The sequence below is a fragment of the Eptesicus fuscus genome, chromosome 1 (genome assembly GCF_027574615.1).
Source record: "Eptesicus fuscus isolate TK198812 chromosome 1, DD_ASM_mEF_20220401, whole genome shotgun sequence".
Taxonomy (NCBI): domain Eukaryota; kingdom Metazoa; phylum Chordata; class Mammalia; order Chiroptera; family Vespertilionidae; genus Eptesicus; species Eptesicus fuscus.
The window spans coordinates 128,076,047-128,094,896 of record NC_072473.1 but is presented as its reverse complement, the minus strand read 5'-3'; the positions used below and the strand labels follow the sequence as shown (position 1 = coordinate 128,094,896).

Below are 18,850 nucleotides of genomic sequence, written 5' to 3'. Positions count from 1 at the left end.
AAATCAATACAAATATTTAAAATAAATAAATAAATAAATAAATAAAATACGGCTTTACACAGCATGTTTAGGAAAGCTTTTTTTAATGCCCAGATTGGAACTAAAGGCCTGGGAAATGAGCGGTGAATATTCTAGTAGTTTGGAGGACGGAAAACAAAGGCACTAGCTTTCACAGTGCCCAAACCTACACCGTTCCTGTTCTTTAGATTTTCTTAGAAGATTGGATGCCGGTCGGCCTCACTTTGTACCTCCAAGTCCTGGTTTTAGATGAGAGGTGTGTGTATCCCAGAATCAGACACATACTCTTCTCGCGTCTGAGGAGTAAATGTCCATCTGGTCCACTGGCCCACAACCACAGATAGAGCCAAGCAGAGCTGAGAATCTTGGCCGTCTGGGATACTGTTGGTATCCAAACTCCTCCCCAAAGGGATCTCCACCACTACCAAGGCCATTCATTCCGCACTGCCCTGGTCATCTGGGTGGGTGCGTGTGTGTGCACTTGCACACCTGGTCTCTGCGACCTCAGCTGAGTGCCTGCGATAAGGCTAGAGAGACTATCAGCGTCTGCTCTCCAGATAGCCAGAGAGAAATGGAGATGAGCAGAGAATTTGGATGAGGGTAGGAAGCTCGTGGAACAGACCTGGTGGACTTTTTAGGCTCTTAGCCCTCACTGCTGCTTCAGCCGCTCTCCTTACTGCCCCTCTTGCACTAGGTACATTCTCCCCATACACTCTTGCTTTGGCATTGCCTCCACTCCCCAGTCTAGAACTCCTGCCCACCTTTTCTACTGAAAGTCTGTATCACTGCAAATTGATTGTACTATCACAACAGAAGGAAAACAAACATTATACCCACATGATGGACCCCCTATAAGAAAAACAAATCATACCTATGAATAAATTTAATAATACAGAAAAATGATTAAAAGTAACATGAAAATATACAGTAAGATCCCTAATGCAACAACAAAAAGACGAGAAGAAAATATATCAGCCTATTAACAATGGTTGTGTCTAAGTGATGAAATGATAGGTAATTTGTCTATTTTCCACACTTTCTAAAAAAACAAAGAATAAAATACTTGGAAATCAAAAGAACAATTTTTGCTTCATATTCATCTTCCATATGTCAATCCTGACATCTACCCTTAGTCATTTTCCTCTCTTTAGAATTTCTACGCCTCCGAGTTTCTAACACACAATTTAGCATTTGATTACACGCCATTACATACAATCTGTCTAATCAGGACTCTCCCCACGTGGCCTGGGAGCTCCCAGAAGACACAAGCGAAGGCTGTCTCCACCTCCTCTTTTTTCCAAAGCTCTGCCCAGCCTAGCCCCCACCCCAGGGACCCAAATCAGAAGCCTGTGGCTCAGCTAGGACGCTGCTCACAATAAAGCCAGATGAAGGAAGGCAAAGCTACCCTATGAGGCAGACAGACATGGGCTGCGGCTGGGAAGGCCTTACCGCCATGACACACTTTGGGCACCGCCAGACACCCTTGGGAATCTCAGGCAGAGGAGGCAGCAGGCAAAAGATGTGGTAGTTGTCATCACAGCCATCACACAGCAGGAGTTTGTCGTCCTCATCCCCTCGGGAACACATCCGACATACATACGACTCAATCTGCCAGGGGAGGGAGGCAGCAGTTCATCCACCTAAGCCCTGTCCAGCCTGTACACAGCAGACTCCTCCAGAAGGGACCCAGGTCCAGCAGTCTCCATCAGAGAGCTGCACTGCACCCTAGCCGGTTTGGCTCAGTGGATAGAACATTGGCCCGCGCACTGAAGGGTCCTCGGTTTGATTCTGGTCAAGGGGAATCGGCTGGAGGCTCAATGTGTGTGTGTGTGGGGCGGGGGGGGGGGGGGGGGGGGGGGGTGCATGTGCAGAAGGCAACCAATTGATGTCTCTCTCTCGCATTGATGTTTCTTCCCCACCCCTTCCACTCTTGCTAAAAATAGAAAAGCTGCAGCGCTCGATAGCCGGATCATTCATGGCCCTGTACAGGCTAGTCATACTCAGTCTGGAATTTAACTGTATGCATGCACCATCTCCCCAAATACACTGGTCGAGTAGTGAAAGCAGAGTCTTTCTCATTCAATCCCACCCACCTCCCCCTTTTTTTCATTCAATCAACACTTGTGTGTTCTCCAGTAAGACGGACTCTGCAGGTCAGTGATGAATATGACATGGCATCTGCCCTCTAGAGGCATGCAGTACCCCAGAGATACGGGTTCATTAAAATTTAAGGGCAAAAAAACAAAAACAAAAAACCCAACAAAAACAATAAAAAATTCAAGGGCAGTGCAGAAACTGCCAAGAGTGGCCCATAGAGGGTACTGTGGGAGCCTAGAGAAGGAAGCACTCAAAGCAGCTAGAGATAAGGAGGCACTTCGCTGCAAAGGTAACACCCGAAACCGAAACTTGAAGGCCAACTGCAACGGGCAGAGTGCAAGGGGAAATTTTCCAGGCGGAAGGAACGGCATGTGCAATGGATGGGGAAGGAGACAGCATGGTGTGTCAGGGGGAAAAACGAACATGCCTACAAGCAGTTCGGTGTGGCTGTAACAGAGGGAGGGACCAGTGTTGGGGAACGAGGCTAGCCGTCAGCAGGGACTGGCTCACGCATGGTAATGAGCTTAGCCTTTCTCTTGGAACCATGGAGAGGGGGCAGCCTTCTCTGGACCCTTTCTGTACTTCATGCTGACAGTATTTGATCACCTTTTCTGGTTCTTTGTTCCATGTGAGTTGGCTCTATTTCCCCAATTAAGTGAGCACCCACTTTTCTGCTTAGTGCAGCCCGGTCCAGCGCCATGGTGGGGAAATGCTTGTGGAAGGGACAAGAAGCAAAGCATTAGGAAGTCAGGGCTGGGGCCTTACAAACTGGGCATTGCTGTGGTTCCTCCGCAGCCTCATAGTCATTTTGGTGCAGGGCTCTGGGCTGTGACTCAGCTCCTCCTTGCTCTCCAGGTAGGTCTTGGGTGAGGCCGGCTCCACCTTCATGTCCCCGCCTGACTCCTCCTTTACCACTACCGTCGGGGGACACTCAGGCCCTTCCTTATCTGGGAGAGAGCAGAGCAGCTCTAAAGAACAGGTGTGAGCAATCAGGCCCTACCTTCTCTCCCAGGGGAGGCCATCCTTCACACTGCCCCCGTCAGGCCTCACCTTTCTTCCGCAGAGTTTTGTCCTTGGCCATGAGGCCTAGGCCCATCATCTTGGGGCCTGCCCCATAGATCTGCAGCTTCTTCAGCTCCGGATTCTTTTCAATGTCTTCTTCTGTGGGCTCCGGCTGGAAGAGAGAAGGAAATGAATCAAGACTGCCCCAGCCTAACAGAACAATAGCTTAGAGCAGCGGTCGCCCACTGGTGGCCCGCGGACCACTGGTGGTCCGTGAGGTCCGAAAGGTTGGCTACCACTGGCTTAGAGGATACATCATCTGAGCTTATGCCCGGGGCCGAAGCATGGGCAGGCCAGGGCACGAATTCAGAGGTACTTTTTGGAGACAGAGATTAAGTGAGCTCTCTCCTCAGCCCTCTCTTAGAAGTGAATTAACACAGGACCCCAATTTTCCCACCTCTAAAATTGAGAATGTTAACTCCTACCTTAAAGTTACAAGGTTTGGGGATTGCATAAAGAAAGAAATCTACCCCTACTGGGGATCGAGCCCGCAACCCAGGCATATGCCCTTGACCGGAATCGAACCCACGACCCTTCAGTCCGCAGGCCGACACTCTATGCACTGAGCCAAGCTGGCTAGGGCAGGTTTTATTATTTAAGCTAAACTTTGGCAGAGATTGTATATTATACAGTTTAATATAATCATGCTCGTATTTTTTTAATTAAAACATTTTATAATAAAAAAAAAAAAAAAAAAAAAGAAAGAAAGAAATCTAAAAGTGTCTGGCACTACCAATAAATAGCAGTGACTAATATGATTCTAAAGTATGTGCCTTGGTGAGTCCAGGGACAGTGCCTCTCTTGTTCTTCGTTGTATGCCCAGTGTCTACAAGAACACCTGGCATATAAGCTTCAGCCCGAAGCTGGGATATAGATATAAGGAGAAAGAAACTCTGCCCCTATGAGCGGAGTGACTCGGGAAAAGGACCAAGAAGGGCAGAAATAGAAAAGATACTACTGTATGAACAGATCAAGACCCAACTCGGCGGCTCAGCGGAGAGGGGAGGGAAAAGCAAGAGTGAATTCAAAGAGAGACACACTACTGCTCAGAACTGGAGAGCTGAGAAAGGGGACAGTGAACAGGGAACAGAGGCGTGGCCAGAGGAAAGGAGAGGACTCTCTCCGCTCCAAAGCCCTCATCAGAAGGGAAGTACTCACATCAGGCTGCAGTCTCTTGGCCCGCCGGCCATAGCTGTTGAACTTGGAAGGCTGCACAGACTGTCGCAGGGGGATGCTGTGGGGTTTGTATTCTTTGTCCTTCTCCTCATTATCAAATGGACGTGTGTTGCACTGCTGGTGAGAAGTAAGGGGTAGAGGTCAGGGCACGGGGTCCCAGCCCTCAACAGCAAGGACTTCCTCTACCCTTACCCAGTGGCAACCGATGCTGTGGTTGCACCTCCCTGACCCGCATGCTAGGCCCTGCTCCACTGGTGTTTACCACGGGCACCAGCATACCTTCTGGGAATTCTTCTCATTCTTTGCTTATGCTATTCTTCCTTCTAGCCACCTCCCCACAACCATCTCCCCAACGAAATCAGACTCCATCTTTTCCCAGACCTCTCCAGCCCCGAAGATCTCTCCCTCCTCTGAATTCCTTTATCTGTTAAAACCTTGTCACATAACAGATAGCAGGCTGGCCATACGGATAACTCCAGGACCTTGACCCTGGGCAGTGTGGAAAGAACGGGCACCGCTGGAAAAGAGCGGAGTCTAGCTTCCAGGTCTCTAGTCCACTGAACCAGTTTCATTAAGAGCAAGTGTGAAAATCTGTGTCTGAGGGGGAAGCCTCCTTCCACCCCGGCCTGGCATCCTTACCACCAGGTTGGCTCCAGACTGGTACATCTCATAGGGGTAAACGATGCGTTCATAGTGGGAGCGTAGCAGGGAGCCAATGTTTTTGCCTGGTGGGTAGTTGAGGCGCTGGGCCACCCGGGCCCACCGACGGTCCTTGCAAATGGCTTCATAGCCACCTTCCTCCACCACGATCTGCAGGGACAAGCAGGAAGGGACGTGGAGGTGCTGTGTGTATGTACATGAGGGAGCAGGCCCGCAGGAAGGGCGAGGAGGACAACTCCAGCCCCTCACTGCGTTGGGGGCTACCCCTCCTCCTACCACCACCACGAAGACTCAAACTGCGGCAAGAGGTGCCCAGAAGTTCTGCTGATAGCTTATGTGTTACCAGGCTGTGACCCTTCCATTGCAGCCTAGAGCTCCAATATCCAAACCAAGGGAGTCCCCAGAATACCAAGGATATTAAGGTGTGGGGTAAGGAGGGGGTCTGAGAAAAACCTGTTCTTACTTTGCTGAGGCTGTAGAGGTCCAAGATCCGCCGTTCCACATTGGGAATCTTCAAGGAGGAGCCCTGGATTTCCCAGAATTTGGCAATCTGGTCCAAGTAGTTCAGTTTCACTCTCGTCTGGGCCTGGAAAAGAAATGGCTCAAAGAGGCTGACCCTTCACTTGACTCCTGTCTTCTGGCCTAATCTTAGGGGAGGGAGGGTACAGAGCAGCCCACTATCCAGGGCCCAGTGGATCTCAAACTCTAAGCACTGGTGAGCCCACCACTCTCTCATCTCTGCCACTTTCTAGTCAATAAGATAAGCCCCACATCCCAAAACGGAGAGGGCCGGGTCACAACAGCCAAAGCTTTACATACACTCTTTCTCAATGTACTTGACAGGGCTGGATGAGTAGCATCATCTCTTCTACAGAGAACCCGTGTCCTCAAGTCACACAGCAGGTACCAAGAGATTTTAATGTCAGTATGATGATAAAGCACTCTAATACAGTGGTTCCCAACATGGGACACAATGGAGAAGGGGCAATTTGATTTTTAAGGGGGGCAATTCGAGAATGAGTTAACAGTGAATTTTTTTGCATTTCTTATTGTTCTAGGGGCCTCATATAGAGCATCTACACTAATAAAATAGAAATATGCAAATTGACCATCACTTCGCAAATCCCACCAGCCAATCAGGAGTATGCAAATTAACCTGACAAAGATGGCGGTGGCCCTGCCCCCCCCCCCCCCAGCCACTCCAGGCCTCTGGGCAGCACGCATGCAGGCATGGAGTGGCCGGGCTGCACAGGACGCTATCTATGAGGGGGAGGGAAGGGGGTGTGGAGGGAGCTACAGGAGCAGCACTCTGGCTGGAGCAAAGACGGAAGGCGGTGGCCAGAGCGAAGGCCTGGGTCCCGGAAGAAAACCGGTGCCAGCAGCCAGGGGAAGGAAGGTCTATTGCACGAATCTTCGTGCAACGGGCCTCTAGTATAAATATATATTGTGACATATTTATGCATTTCAGTTCTCTATTATGTTTTGAAACTTTATTTGCTATTTTTTCATATCACTTCATATTATTATTTTTAAACTATTTCCTAGTGATTTCTTCCTCAGTACTTCAACTACCCTTTCGTTCTTTTATTTTTCCTCTTTCATGGATGCCATTTCTTTGGAAGCTTGTTTAGACCAAGTTAATGGCCTTTTAGGCTTCCTCCACGTGAATAGGAGTTTGTTGTTGTTGTTGTTGTTAATCCTCACTTAAGGATAGTTTTCCATTGATTTTTAGGGAGAGTGGAAGAGAGAGAGAAAGACGGAGAGAAACATGGATGTGAGAGAAACACATCGATTGGTTGCTTCCTGCATGCGCCCCAACAAGGGCCTGGGCCAGGAAGGGGCCTGCAACCAAGGTAGGTGCCCTTGACCAGAATCGAACCTGGGACCCTTTGGTCTGCAGGCCGACACTCTATCCACTGAGCAACACTGGCCAGGGCAGGAGTTCACTGGCGGGGGGGGGGATGGGGGGAGCAGGCATCAGGATTTTAGAGATGTTTAAGGTGGGGCATGGCCAAAAAAAGGTTGGGAACCACTGCTCTAATATGTAATGTGATAAACACCGCTACATTAGCAATCATATTGCAATATATAAATGTATCAAAGTAATGCGCTGTATGTTACTTTAATCTTGCACAATGCTACAATGTCATATTTACTAAGAGAGGTCTAAATGTCAAATAACAAGTTTCAGCTTTTCCTTTGCTACTAATTTGTTAAACAGCCTTGAACAAATCAATTTTACTCTCTGGATCCCCATTTTCTAATTATAAAAGGGGAATAAAATAAGTGCCCAGTCCACTCACCCCAGAAGGATGGACAATGAGGCCCTCTGGAAACTCCAGAATTTCACCTAAGCTCCAGGCATGTTCAGAGAATGAAGGCTCCAAAAGAGCATCTCACATTTTCTTATGCACCATGAAACTTGTTCCATGGTAGCTTAAGGGTCAGAGTGCACGCCAGAGACAGAATGGCCTAAAGAACCAAGAGATGCCCGGCCAGCGTGGCTCAGTGGTTGAGTGTCGATCTATAAACCAGGAGGTCACAGTTTGACTCCTGTTCAGGGCACATGCCCGAGTTGCAGGCTCATTCCCTGGAGGGAGGCGCGCAGGAGGCAGCCGATCGATGTGTCTCTCTCATCGATGTTTCTATTTCTCTATCCCTCTCTCTCTCTCTCTCAAATCAATAAAAACATTTTTTTAAAATGTTATCTGGGCCAAAATGTCAATAGAACCAAGGCTGAGGAACCGTGGTCTAGAAAACAATGGTCTAGGTCATGGGTATTCAGTTGGGTCTAATACCCCCCCGGTCATTTAGTAAGGCCTATGGATATACAATAATGGAAGGAGAGGGGTGGTAGCATATTTCTCACCTCTGTCCTCCATGGGCAACTCCAGGGTCTTACCTGGAACTGGCTTCAGGGCAACCATTCTCATTTATCCTTGGACAGTCTCAAGCCCTTAGTGGAAAACCTCACCTACCATACAAAGGGCCTGGACTTGCTGAACAGAGCAAAAGGCAGAGGGAAAAGACTACCTGCCTGCCCCACTGCCCCAATCTGTAACCATTCTAGCCTCCACACAGACAAGTTTTTGTGTTGTTCCCACCCATCGCCTCATCAAGCGCCATGGAAGGAAAGCATGAAGCACAGGGCTGTGAATGAATTGGATAATGAAACCACATTTCAGCTGTCCAAGCAAGAAAGGGTCTCAGCCAGCCCCACACTTTCCTTTTGTTGAGCCAGGTAGGGTAGGGGATTGGCAGGGGAACTTCGGAAGGAGCAAAGCCTTATGAGAAAGGGATATCCCCAGCCTTGGGGCCACCAGATCAGAAATGCTCAATGCCCATGTTCTTGATTATATTCCAAGCCCTAAAGCTTCTGCCATGCAACTTCCCAGGAGAGAAAATAAAGGCCTAGTCTGTACTGTATCTTATTCAGAGGAGGTATGAGGGAAGAGGGGCAGAGCTCAGGTATCCCTTCTGCCAACCCCACTCACCTCTAGTTCATTCAGCCTCTGGATTCGGGGAGTAAATCTGAAGTTGTCCACTTCTACCGCAAAGGGTGGCTGCCAGTCCTGAGGGGGCACAGAGGGGAAAGGGAGTTGGGTTATTCCAGCAAGACCAGAGGGCACCAAAAGCAGCTCAACACCCCATTCGCACCTTCCCAGACCTTTTAACCTGCAAACACCTAACCCACTACACCACACACAGAACTGACAGCAGGGGCTTAGCAGCCCCTAAAGTTCACACCCGGTACCCCATGCACAGGCCCTGGGAAACTTCCCCCAGTCCCTCCTAACAGTATAGTGTGCTAGGATTTCAAGAAATAGAGAGATGGAGCCCAAAACAGTTGACCCCAAACTGTCCCTATATCCACATTAACCCTTCACCCACTAGGCATGTGCTGTAGGCCACTCCGTCTGAAAGTACTAGAAAGCACACAGGTTTTGCAGTCAGAAGACCTAGGTTCATGTTTTAGCTCCACTACTTACTAGCTATAGGATTTTACTTTTCTGTACATGCTTTCCCATCTGTAAGGCAGGAATATGAACTCTTGCCCTAGCTTCCTCACAAGACCAATATGGCAAATTAAACTGGTATTCAAATGAAAATGTTCTTCAAAGGTGCCATCATGAAGATCTGACAGCTAAGGCTGACGCTGCCACCCAGTACACAGGCAGGGTAGATCGGCTCTGATTCGGGCAGGATTTAAAGGTCTGGGCTTTCATGCCTGTTCTCTCAGTTTAAAGGGCCTGAGACAGGCACTGCAAGGAACAGGGAGCAAGAATGTGCATCACTCCCCTAGAAGGTTCCTTGGGTCCTCTATCAAACACCTGCCAGGTCCAGGAAGAGGCAGGGGAGGAAGCCCGGGGGTGAGAGAGGGTGTAAGGGCAGGGATGCCCAACTCTGGTGACTGGGTGTGGGTGTTAGGGAGGAGGGAAGCCAGAGAAAGATAATAAAAGTGGGGAAGGCTCTGCCCTGCCAAGTTGGAGCTTGTTGTGTCCTGCCCAAAAAGTGGCGGGGGAGAGCCCTCTCCCCAATGCCCTCCCATACAGTCCTCTCCTCCCCAAGGAACCCAGAGGAGCCTGGGCCAATGCCCTCCTTTTAGGAATGGCAAAGCAATGTGATTTCTCCAAAATCACGTGCTGGGTTAGTGGTAGACGCGAGACTACAATCCGTGTCTTCTGACTGCCAGTCCAAGGACCTTTGCACTCCACCAGCCTACCAGTGTTCACATACACATGCCTACATATGGAAGTGGGGCGAGGGACAGTAAAAGGAAAGACAAGGCTGTTGGCCTCTTTTGCACACATACTTTTAGAAAAGGGGTCAGGGGCCTCCTACTTGCATCCACACATATTCCCCCCCACTCCCCAAGCAGGTAGCAAACACGTGGGGCTCAGTAAAGCAGGGGCAAAAATAAATAAATAAATAAAATTTCAAAAAGAGGCTAAAATGTTCCGGCTCAAGCCCAGACAAACTCCCATGCCCTCTTGCTTCCCATTAGCAGGGCATTCCCCTCCACGTAGGTAACCCAGGTAGAAAGGCGCTCAAAGCCCCCACTCCAGGCCACCCTTCTTTCCTGCTGAATTGAGTTCTAGATAAGAAAGAGCACCATCAAGCAAACTGACAGGAAATGGCAGAACCGAAATTCTAGAGCAGGAGCTGTGGGTGCAACAGATAGCTGGGGGAGGTCCAGCAAACCTCTCTGCCTGGCTCTTCCTGGGACCTATGAGCTCCCTCACTCTGCCTTTAGTCCCACACTCCCGTATGCCAAACACCCAGTATGTCAGTATATTATCAGGATGGTGCTAAAAAGGCTGGCTCCCCGATGCAGTAAGCAATGCCCTTTCAAGCTCGCCTGGGCCTACTCCAGGGCACCCACACTCTCCTCCAACCCATCTTCCCCCAAAGTAGTGGCTACCTGTCTAGCAATTCAGAACCCAAATCACCCTTCCTCAGGCAAACCTCCACTTCCAAGCGCCCACCCGTACACAGGTTCCCACCCTGGGCCCAAGCACCACGTGGGTGAGTGCTTCAAATTCCGGCCAGAAGGCTTGGCTGCCTAAAGATGGCCTAGGAACAGCCCTAGAGGAAGAAAAACAAAAACAAACAACAACAACAACAAAACCAGAGAGTCAGGTCTCCTGAATTGGAGAGAAGCACACTGTTGAGGTACAGGAGAGAAGCATTAACAAAGGACACCCCCATGTCACACACACACACACACACTAGGGACATGTCACTTTCCCCCTTCCTAGTCTCCCCCCTGCCCCCCAAGGAAGGATAACAACACCTGCACAAGGCCAGGCTGCCCAGATAAATCCAAGACAGAAAAACGGAAATTCAGGCCTCAACTACCCCCTATGTCAGACATTGCCTCCTTGAGGCTGCCCACGACTCCCGCTTCTCCTTTCTGCTAGCCCTCCTGACCTTTCCCTCCTCATGGCCACTCCCTCACCACGGACAAGGATACCTCAGAGATCTGTGGCCAGGCTCCAACAAGGAAGAAATTCGTTTACCCAACACCTCCCAGAGGATCCATTTGAAACCAGCCTAGATCTGTGGCAGAGCACCAGAGAGCACCCGGGTTGAATAAGAAGGCCTGTGGTGCCCTCCTCAGGTGGCAGTGCGACTTCCCAAGCCGTTTCAGCCAGAGACACCTACTCAAAAAACACCCTAGTCCAGACCAACTCAATCCCTGCCCTTAGAATCCCAACGGGTGACTGCACACACACATCATCACTTCTCCTCCATGCCAGACTAGCCCGGCCCTTGGGGGACCTCTCCTGGCCTGAAGCCAGGCCTAGGAGCAAAGATATGCCCTTTGTCGCTTGACCTCTGGGAATCAAGTGTTCCAAAGGGGGCAGGCTTCCGTAGTTCCATTCTGTGCGGGAGTCCAAGAATACCCTATCCCCTGGGACCTCTTACATCCTGGGACACAGCAGGGTAGAAATCCTCTGAGAAGGACTCCTACCCCACCCCCAAGCCGACTGGTTCAAGCCTCTCTCCATAGAAGTCAAGTATGGGGAGGGGTGATGTGCAGGAAAGGCCCGGATAGTGTTGTCAACTAGGAAAAGGAGACAATTCCCTGAATCCACCTCAGGGGAGCCAGACAGAGCATCCCCCATGAGACCCAGGCCGGACTGGACGACCAGGCTGGGATATGATCATAGATGGATTTGCCTGGCAGGGTGTGAGTAAATATGAGTCAACTCAGAGGAGCAAACCAATGACTACATCAAACACCGTCTCAGGCACAGTAATTACCACTTATGTAGTGCCTACTACACACAGACGCTATCTAGTTTAATTGAATTTCTGAAATAACTACTCATAGGACTCCTTTCACAGGCTTGGAGAGATTATGTTACTTGTCCAAGGTCACACAGCTGGGAAGCTGCGGAGTGGGGTTTTGAACTTCGGTCTGTCTCCCTTCAGACCTGTGATCTTCCCACTACGACACACCGCCTGCCTTAGGAGAAGTGATGACAGTCGATGGCCGAAAGGCCTTATTTAGAGCAGCCTTGACCTGGGTGGTCCGGGGTAACTAAAAGATGTGCGTGTGCCTCCCTGTGAACTCTCCCGGCCGCCTAGGGCATCCCTGTCTGGACCCTCACCAGGGTGATTCTGAAAGGCGAGCTGGGAGTGGGTGTGGGTTTCTGAGCCCGGGTCACTGGGGGGGCCTCCCATCACGAGGACCCCTGGCCCCAGCATCCTTTCTCCGACCCGCGCCGCATCCACAACGGTCCCAGCCACCCCATTTCTCCACATCTCCGGCTGCCCTGCGCCCAAGACTCCCCCGCCGGCTACCCTAGTTTCTCATCCGCCGGGGACCACCGACTCCGAGCCTTACCGCGGGTGGGCGGATCTTGCAAATGCCGGACTTCTCGGCGATGGGCCTGATTTTCGCGATGTAGCCAAGAGGGTCTCGGAACTCGGCCCAGCTAGGTTCGAACACCGGGCACTCCGGCGGCGGGAGGAAGTCGTCAGACCCCGGCTCCATGGTGGACCCTAGGACTGGGGGGCTCGGGCAGCCCTTAAGGACTCATGGCGGATGCCGCTGATTGAAACCGAGGCACTGCTCGGAGACTAGGCCCTAAGCGGGGCAGCCGCCGCCCGCCGGGGGCCAAGGGGGCGTGTAGAGTGCCGCGCTCTGAGAGGCAAAGGCTGACCCTCCTGCGGCCGCCTCTCAATCCTGCTCCGTTCCTTCCAAACTCTGCTGCTGCCTCCCAACTCCCACAGCCTTCACCACCACAGTTACCTCCCAACCGCCGCGGCCTTCACCGCCGCCGCCGCCATCTTGGTTTGTCAGCGTCCTCCCCCTTCCCACACCACAACAAACCGGATCCCTCCGCGGGGTGTTCTTCCGAGCCTCGTATACCTGGTGTGAGGCAGAGCCCTAGGAAGCCTTCAGCCCGTGAGGACCAAGCAGAATCGGCAGGCGTGGGTTCCCTATTTGGAAGCGGGTACTCAAAAGTAGCTCCCAGACTGAGATCAAATAGTTCTTCCCAGCGGCGGAGGAGCAAAATTGTAATTAACTTGCCGGATCCTTTTTCCGGATGGACCAGCGGTGCACGTTTAAAGGCCAGTGGTGCGCATGCGCGTTATGAAGACAGACCGGAAGAGGAGCAGGGGTTGGTGGGCGGTAGGCTGAAACTAACACCCCCTCCTTCGATGACCTCAGCCCTGGAGGGAGCCCCGCCCCAACATTCTATCCTCCTTGGTCTATACGTGTGAGCCATAGCGAGCGACCTCTTTTGCTAGCCTGCAGTTTGGGGCAAGATGTAAGGAGCTCCCAGCTCTAGGTACTGATACCTAGAGCTTTGAAGGAAGGCAGGCAGGAGGCTGCTCACTCCCCAGGGGTTATGGATTTTTAGAATCCTGGGACCCAATGAAAGGAAGGAAATATTTATTTCATCCAAGGTTATGCATAGAGTCCTCTCTAAGATGGGGCTTCCATTCTTACCACCACCGCCCCCCACCCGGAGTCATTGTCAGCATTTTAATGAACACTTTCCACTGTTCTGTATGCTCTTTTATTGTGTGCACACTTGTGGTATGTACGTCTACAAAATAAGCCTGTTTATATTTTGACTATTGGATATTGAGCAACAGCATATTTATCCCCTATCAGCCCCTCTCATATGAAACACTGCATTTGTGAGCCTACAGTGTACTTATCAAACATCTGCGTACATGGATTGTATTTATGGTGTATAGCCCCTGTCATATACATTTGAGTACCTAGTGTGTGTACATCGACTCCTATTGTGTACATGTTCATTGAGCATTTTTTGAATAGGTTTATTGTAACTACTTCAAATGAGTGCTTTGCCCATATGTTAGGCATCTACTGATCTACTGCATTTGAGGATCATCTTTGTTATCCAACAGTTGTGGGCCTGCTGCATACAGTTTGAACATCTGCTGAGCACATATCAGAGTACTTGTATACATGCTAATTAAGTGCTTATTTTCCCCCCCAATCAGACGCAATTCCTTAAGGCATGGACAATGTTGCCTTATACATTCTTAACACTTGCCATGGTAAGCAATAAATTAATGTTGAGTAAACGAAAGAAAAATGAATATATATTTTGAACAGTCTTATAAACTCTTTGCAAACATTTTGTGTATACTGTATTAAGCATCTGCTATACGGTTGAGTATGTTTGAAGGGGGTGTCATTCCTTCACTAAGTTAATTGTTCATAATCACATACCACGTCTCAGTTATGCACATCATTCTGCCTGCTTCAGGACTGAGCTCAGGACAGCCTATCTGGTAGGAGATCACACTCTGGGGTCAGACAGGGCCAACTTCTAGTCCCACCAGCTCTGCAATTTTCTAATTACGTGACCTCGGGCAAGTCCTAACTTGTGAAACACATGAGGATTATAATACCTACCTTTCAAAACTACTGTACAGTACCTGGCACATAGAAGGCCCTTGGTATGTGTTAACTTATTTTTATTTCTGAAAGTCAACAACTAATATGTCAAATCTCATTAAGAATTTCTTTTGTTCCAGGCATTGTGCCTAGTGATTGCATATATTTATCACCTGAATCCTTATATTACCGTGAGTGTTTGGAATCTTTATCCTCACTTGGCTTGTGAAGAAACTTGTCCCAAGTAATACAAATAGTAAGTGACATATTTCTAGTTTTCTAGGTGTCAAGAGAAACCTCAGCCCCTTTCCTCCAGAAACACAGGTGAATGACCCAAATGGACAACTGTCTGGATAAGAAATAGAAAGCTAGGGGAAATTATGCTAATAACAGCAAAATCACTAGCCTCTCATATGTGTAAGCATTGAACAGCCCACATAGCTCTTTCATACCAATTATTTCCTTTAATATTTGCAACAGTCTTGGGGAAGATCTAAGTCAATTGATCCATTTTATAGATAAGGAACCATGTTCCAGAAAGATTGAACCATTTGCCCACTGTTAATAGGAAGTTGTCAACCCCTGGTCAAATGCTCTTCCTGTCATTTGCTCTCACTAGAAATAGAACTGGGCAAGAGAAAGGTGAAGAGAATGAAGAAGGTAGGATAATATGCTAAATCCTAGGCTGAAGGAAGTTCAGTCTTTTCATCTGGAGGCAGCTCAGTGAAGGGCAAAGAGCATCAATCAGGAGTTGGGGGACCAGGTTTGATCCAGTTCATTCATTCATAAATATTTATTAAATTCCTACTATGCACCAGGCATTTTTCTGGGCCCTGGAAATATAATGGTGACCAGGACAGTCATGGTCCCTGCTTTCCTGAAGCTGACAATCACCCACTGAGATCTGCCAAGTACCTCACCTCCCTGAGCCTTGATTTTCATATTTATCCAATGATGGGCTATAATTCCCTCATCACAGGGTAGTTATGAAGATTAGAGATAACGATGACTGCCATTCATCAAGGGCCAGGTGCTATGAAATAGGTATTGTTATCCATGTTTTACAGATGAGGAGACTGAAGCTCTGGGAAGTATAAACGTACCCAAGTCACACGGCTAGTAAGCAGCAGAGCCAGAATTCAAACCCGTCTGTCTAACTGCCATACAATTCTGCCTGTAAAAGTCTCAGATGGTGCCCCACCCCACCCCCACCACCCCACAACACTCACAGTAAGGTTTTCATGGAATGGGAACTGCAGGGTTAAGAACTGGGAAGCACCAGGGAGCTCACCTTGCAACAGTCTTAGGAAATAAATGTCAATTTACCCATTTTGTAGATGAGGAATCATATTCCAGAAAGATTGAACCCCCTATGAGAGAAGGTCTGTGATTAGAAGGATTGGTGGGCTCTTGACCACACTCACTCTATCCATGTTTTCTGAATGAACTGGATGAGTGTGATGTTGTGCCTCACTTTTTTGAGTTGTAAAATAAGGTCGCTTCCAGTTCTGAAGTAGGTGTCAGCTGTGAGTTCTGACTCTAAAAAGAGTTCTGGAATCCATCCCCTACTGCCATGTCATTTTCTAATCATCTACCCCTGTGAGGGCCGTTTACTATCTTTAGCCTATATTAAAAGAGCCTCCTCAAGCTTATCAAGGTATCTGTGTGAACTCATATATATATAAACTCTCTCTCTCTCTCTCTCTCTATATATATATATATATATATATATATATATTGCTTAATACATACATATAGCAATAGAATATATATTTAAAATGACAATTCTAAATGAATTATATTGGTAGTAGGTTATAACTCATTGAATAAAATAAAAATCCATAACTCCACACTGATATAAATAAATAAAATGAGGGAAAAGGGAAAACTCTTTCTTAAAGGCATGATAGAGCCAAAAAATCATCAACAGATGCTCAAACTTTTTCAAATAAAAAAAGCAAACTCTTAAAGCTGCTATAATACCTAGTGCCCAAATATTGGTTCCTAAGTGCCGTTCTTAATCCAAAGAACCAGGACTTCTTGGAAAAAATGACTGATGCCAGGGTTGGAGCAGGGAAAGTACAAGACGGGCCTGGAACATCTTGTGGTGCCAGAAAACAGCAAGTGTTCGAGGAAAGATGAGGCTCTGCCAAAAGGACACAGGCGCCAGCTTGGAGCACCGCTGGATGGCCCAACCTGGGACATATGAGCATCAAAATAAAGAATGACATTAATGGGTTATATATAACCCATTGAGTAAAATAGGCAACCACGAGTCCATGAGGATATAAATAAATCAATGTCGGAGAGGGGAGAGTTCTGTTACAGTGGAAAGCCAACTAATACAAGTAAAAAGAATGATGGTGTTTGAAAATCACTATGTGGCTACCTGGAAAATTGTCCGTGAATGCTAAAACTGGTGGGTGAAAGTTTGAGGAGTGATAGGGTATTTACATTGTTTCAATACATCTCTCCACAAGACACTCATCAATTACAACGGGGAAAATGGTGACTTGGAGACACTCTGTGGCCCAATGTATCACCTGGTCTTACTTTAGCTCCTACTGAGGGTCCAGGTGAGAAAACCTGTGGCAACAGAGGAATGAGAATACATGGACTGCCCACCTCTGTGCCTTCACTCCCGAGCTGCCCTCTCCTGTTCCTTTCTCATTATTCCACTGATACATTGCAGATTCCCACACCTCCATGCCTTTTCATATGCTGCTCCCTCTGATAAATGCCCTTCTTTCCCAGGCCAATTCCTACTTATCCTTCAAAATTCAGTGAAAGGGGCAGTTCCAGAAACACTTCCCTGACCCACCCTACCCCACCCCAAGTTGGGTTTTCCCCTTCTTTGTGCCCCTGTGCACACTGTGCTTACATCTGGGCCCGTATTTATTATATTGTATTAACATAGCCCCACCGGGGTGTCCACTCCTCAAGGTCTTGTCCTGCACTGTCCCCGTATGGTAGACACTACTCACATGTGGCTATTTAAATTCAAATGCAAAAATTTGATTCCTCAGTGGTACTAGCCACATTTTAAGTAGCCACATGTGGCTATGGGTTGCTGTATTAGACAGTTAAAGGGCATTTCCACCATCACAGAAAGACCTATTGGACAGCACTGGTCTAGGACAAAGGTAAGAACTCTGTGAGATTCTAGGACCTTTGTCCTTTGTTATGTGTTGTCCCTCCCCGTTCACATCCCTAAAGAGACTGGCAGTAGAACCCTTCAGAGGAGGAGCTGAACTACCCCTCCACGCTCTGAGTGGTAAGCCTCCATGGGAGAGTGGGAAGGTGGGGCAGGGACAGCCCAGTGCTGGGACCTAGATGAGGAGGGGAGGAGGAGAACATCGGAAAGAGCTGAAGGAAACAGGAGGATGTTCCAAAGGGGCCCCAAAGCTTGGGGAACAGGAACATCCATCAATAACTCAACCAAAGACAACTTACTCTAAGATTTAGCATAGAAAGAACTGTTCATACAAAAAGATAGATACAGAGACAGTAAAGCATCAAACAGACTTTCAAATTACAGGGGGAAAGTTAGGGAGAGGTGGGGGAGATAAGAAATCAAATGAAGGACGTGTATGCATGCATATAAGCGTAAACAATGGACGCAAAACTCTGGGGGGTGAGGGCATGTATGGGTGTGGGGTGGGGGGGCAATGGTAAGATATGTACACATATAAATACCTCAATAAAAAAATGTCAAAAAAAAACTGTTCATTCAAATTAGCCATATTTTAAGTGTCATCTGTGCTGTACCAAGCATTTGCTGGGCAATGCTCTGGACAGAGATCATTCAAATCAGTGTCACTCTTGAGCCACTTATAGCTTGGGGGGGTGGGGGTAGATAATGATCTGAGGAATCTCAGATGTGACCAAGGGCACATTTTGAGAGGGATGGGTCCTTTAAGCTTATCTACAGGAGTGAGAAAAACATCAGAGATGTTGGGGAGAGCATGCCTGGCAGGGGGAAAGGGACAGGTAAAACACAGTTGACCCTTGAACAATGTGAAGGAGAGGGGGAAGGGTGCTGACCCATTGTAGATCAGAAATCCACATAGAAATGGACCCATGCAGTTCAAACCTGTGTTGTTTAATGGCGAACCGTACTGAGTTTGGAAATTACAGACCTTTTCAGGGAGCAGTGAGTGGATATCCATCCACAATGTGGGCAAGGAATGAGAGTTAGGACTCCAGAGATCGGCTGGGGCCACATGATGGAGAACCCCCGACATCAAGACAAGTTTACACTTCTTTCTGTAGGTGGTCGAAAACAGCTTACTGTGTGTCTGGCAGGAGGTGGGCACTTCACATGCATCTATTAACAATTGCTCTGAAAAACTATTGTCCTTATTTTACAGGGGAAACACCAAACTTTGAGTGTCTGGGTAGGTGGCTTCCCAAAGGCAACACAGTCAAAGGCAACTCAGTTGCCAA

At 48.5% G+C, this 18,850-nt stretch overlaps 1 protein-coding gene across 9 annotated transcripts in view; it reads right to left on the bottom strand.

Moving 5' to 3' along the window:
• The window catches only part of KDM5C (lysine demethylase 5C), a 31,283-nt gene extending 18,459 nt beyond the window's left edge, over positions 1-12,824 (bottom strand). For 5 of the 9 annotated variants that reach the window (XM_054713899.1, XM_054713930.1, XM_054713902.1 and 2 more), the window contains exons 1-8: positions 12,368-12,824; positions 8,508-8,585; positions 5,477-5,599; positions 4,993-5,163; positions 4,336-4,470; positions 3,166-3,289; positions 2,881-3,083; positions 1,468-1,626 (exon numbers count right to left, since the gene is read on the bottom strand). In XM_054713899.1, coding sequence (XP_054569874.1) covers positions 1,468-1,626; positions 2,881-3,083; positions 3,166-3,289; positions 4,336-4,470; positions 4,993-5,163; positions 5,477-5,599; positions 8,508-8,585; positions 12,368-12,517 — 1,143 coding nt within the window. In that variant the 5' untranslated portion in view covers positions 12,518-12,824. The remainder of the gene's footprint in view (positions 1-1,467; positions 1,627-2,880; positions 3,084-3,165; positions 3,290-4,335; positions 4,471-4,992; positions 5,164-5,476; positions 5,600-8,507; positions 8,586-12,367) is intronic. The other 4 variants (XM_008158309.3, XM_028135004.2, XM_008158310.3 and 1 more) reach the window with 2 other exon arrangements.
• Between the last annotated feature and the right edge of the window lie 6,026 nt (positions 12,825-18,850).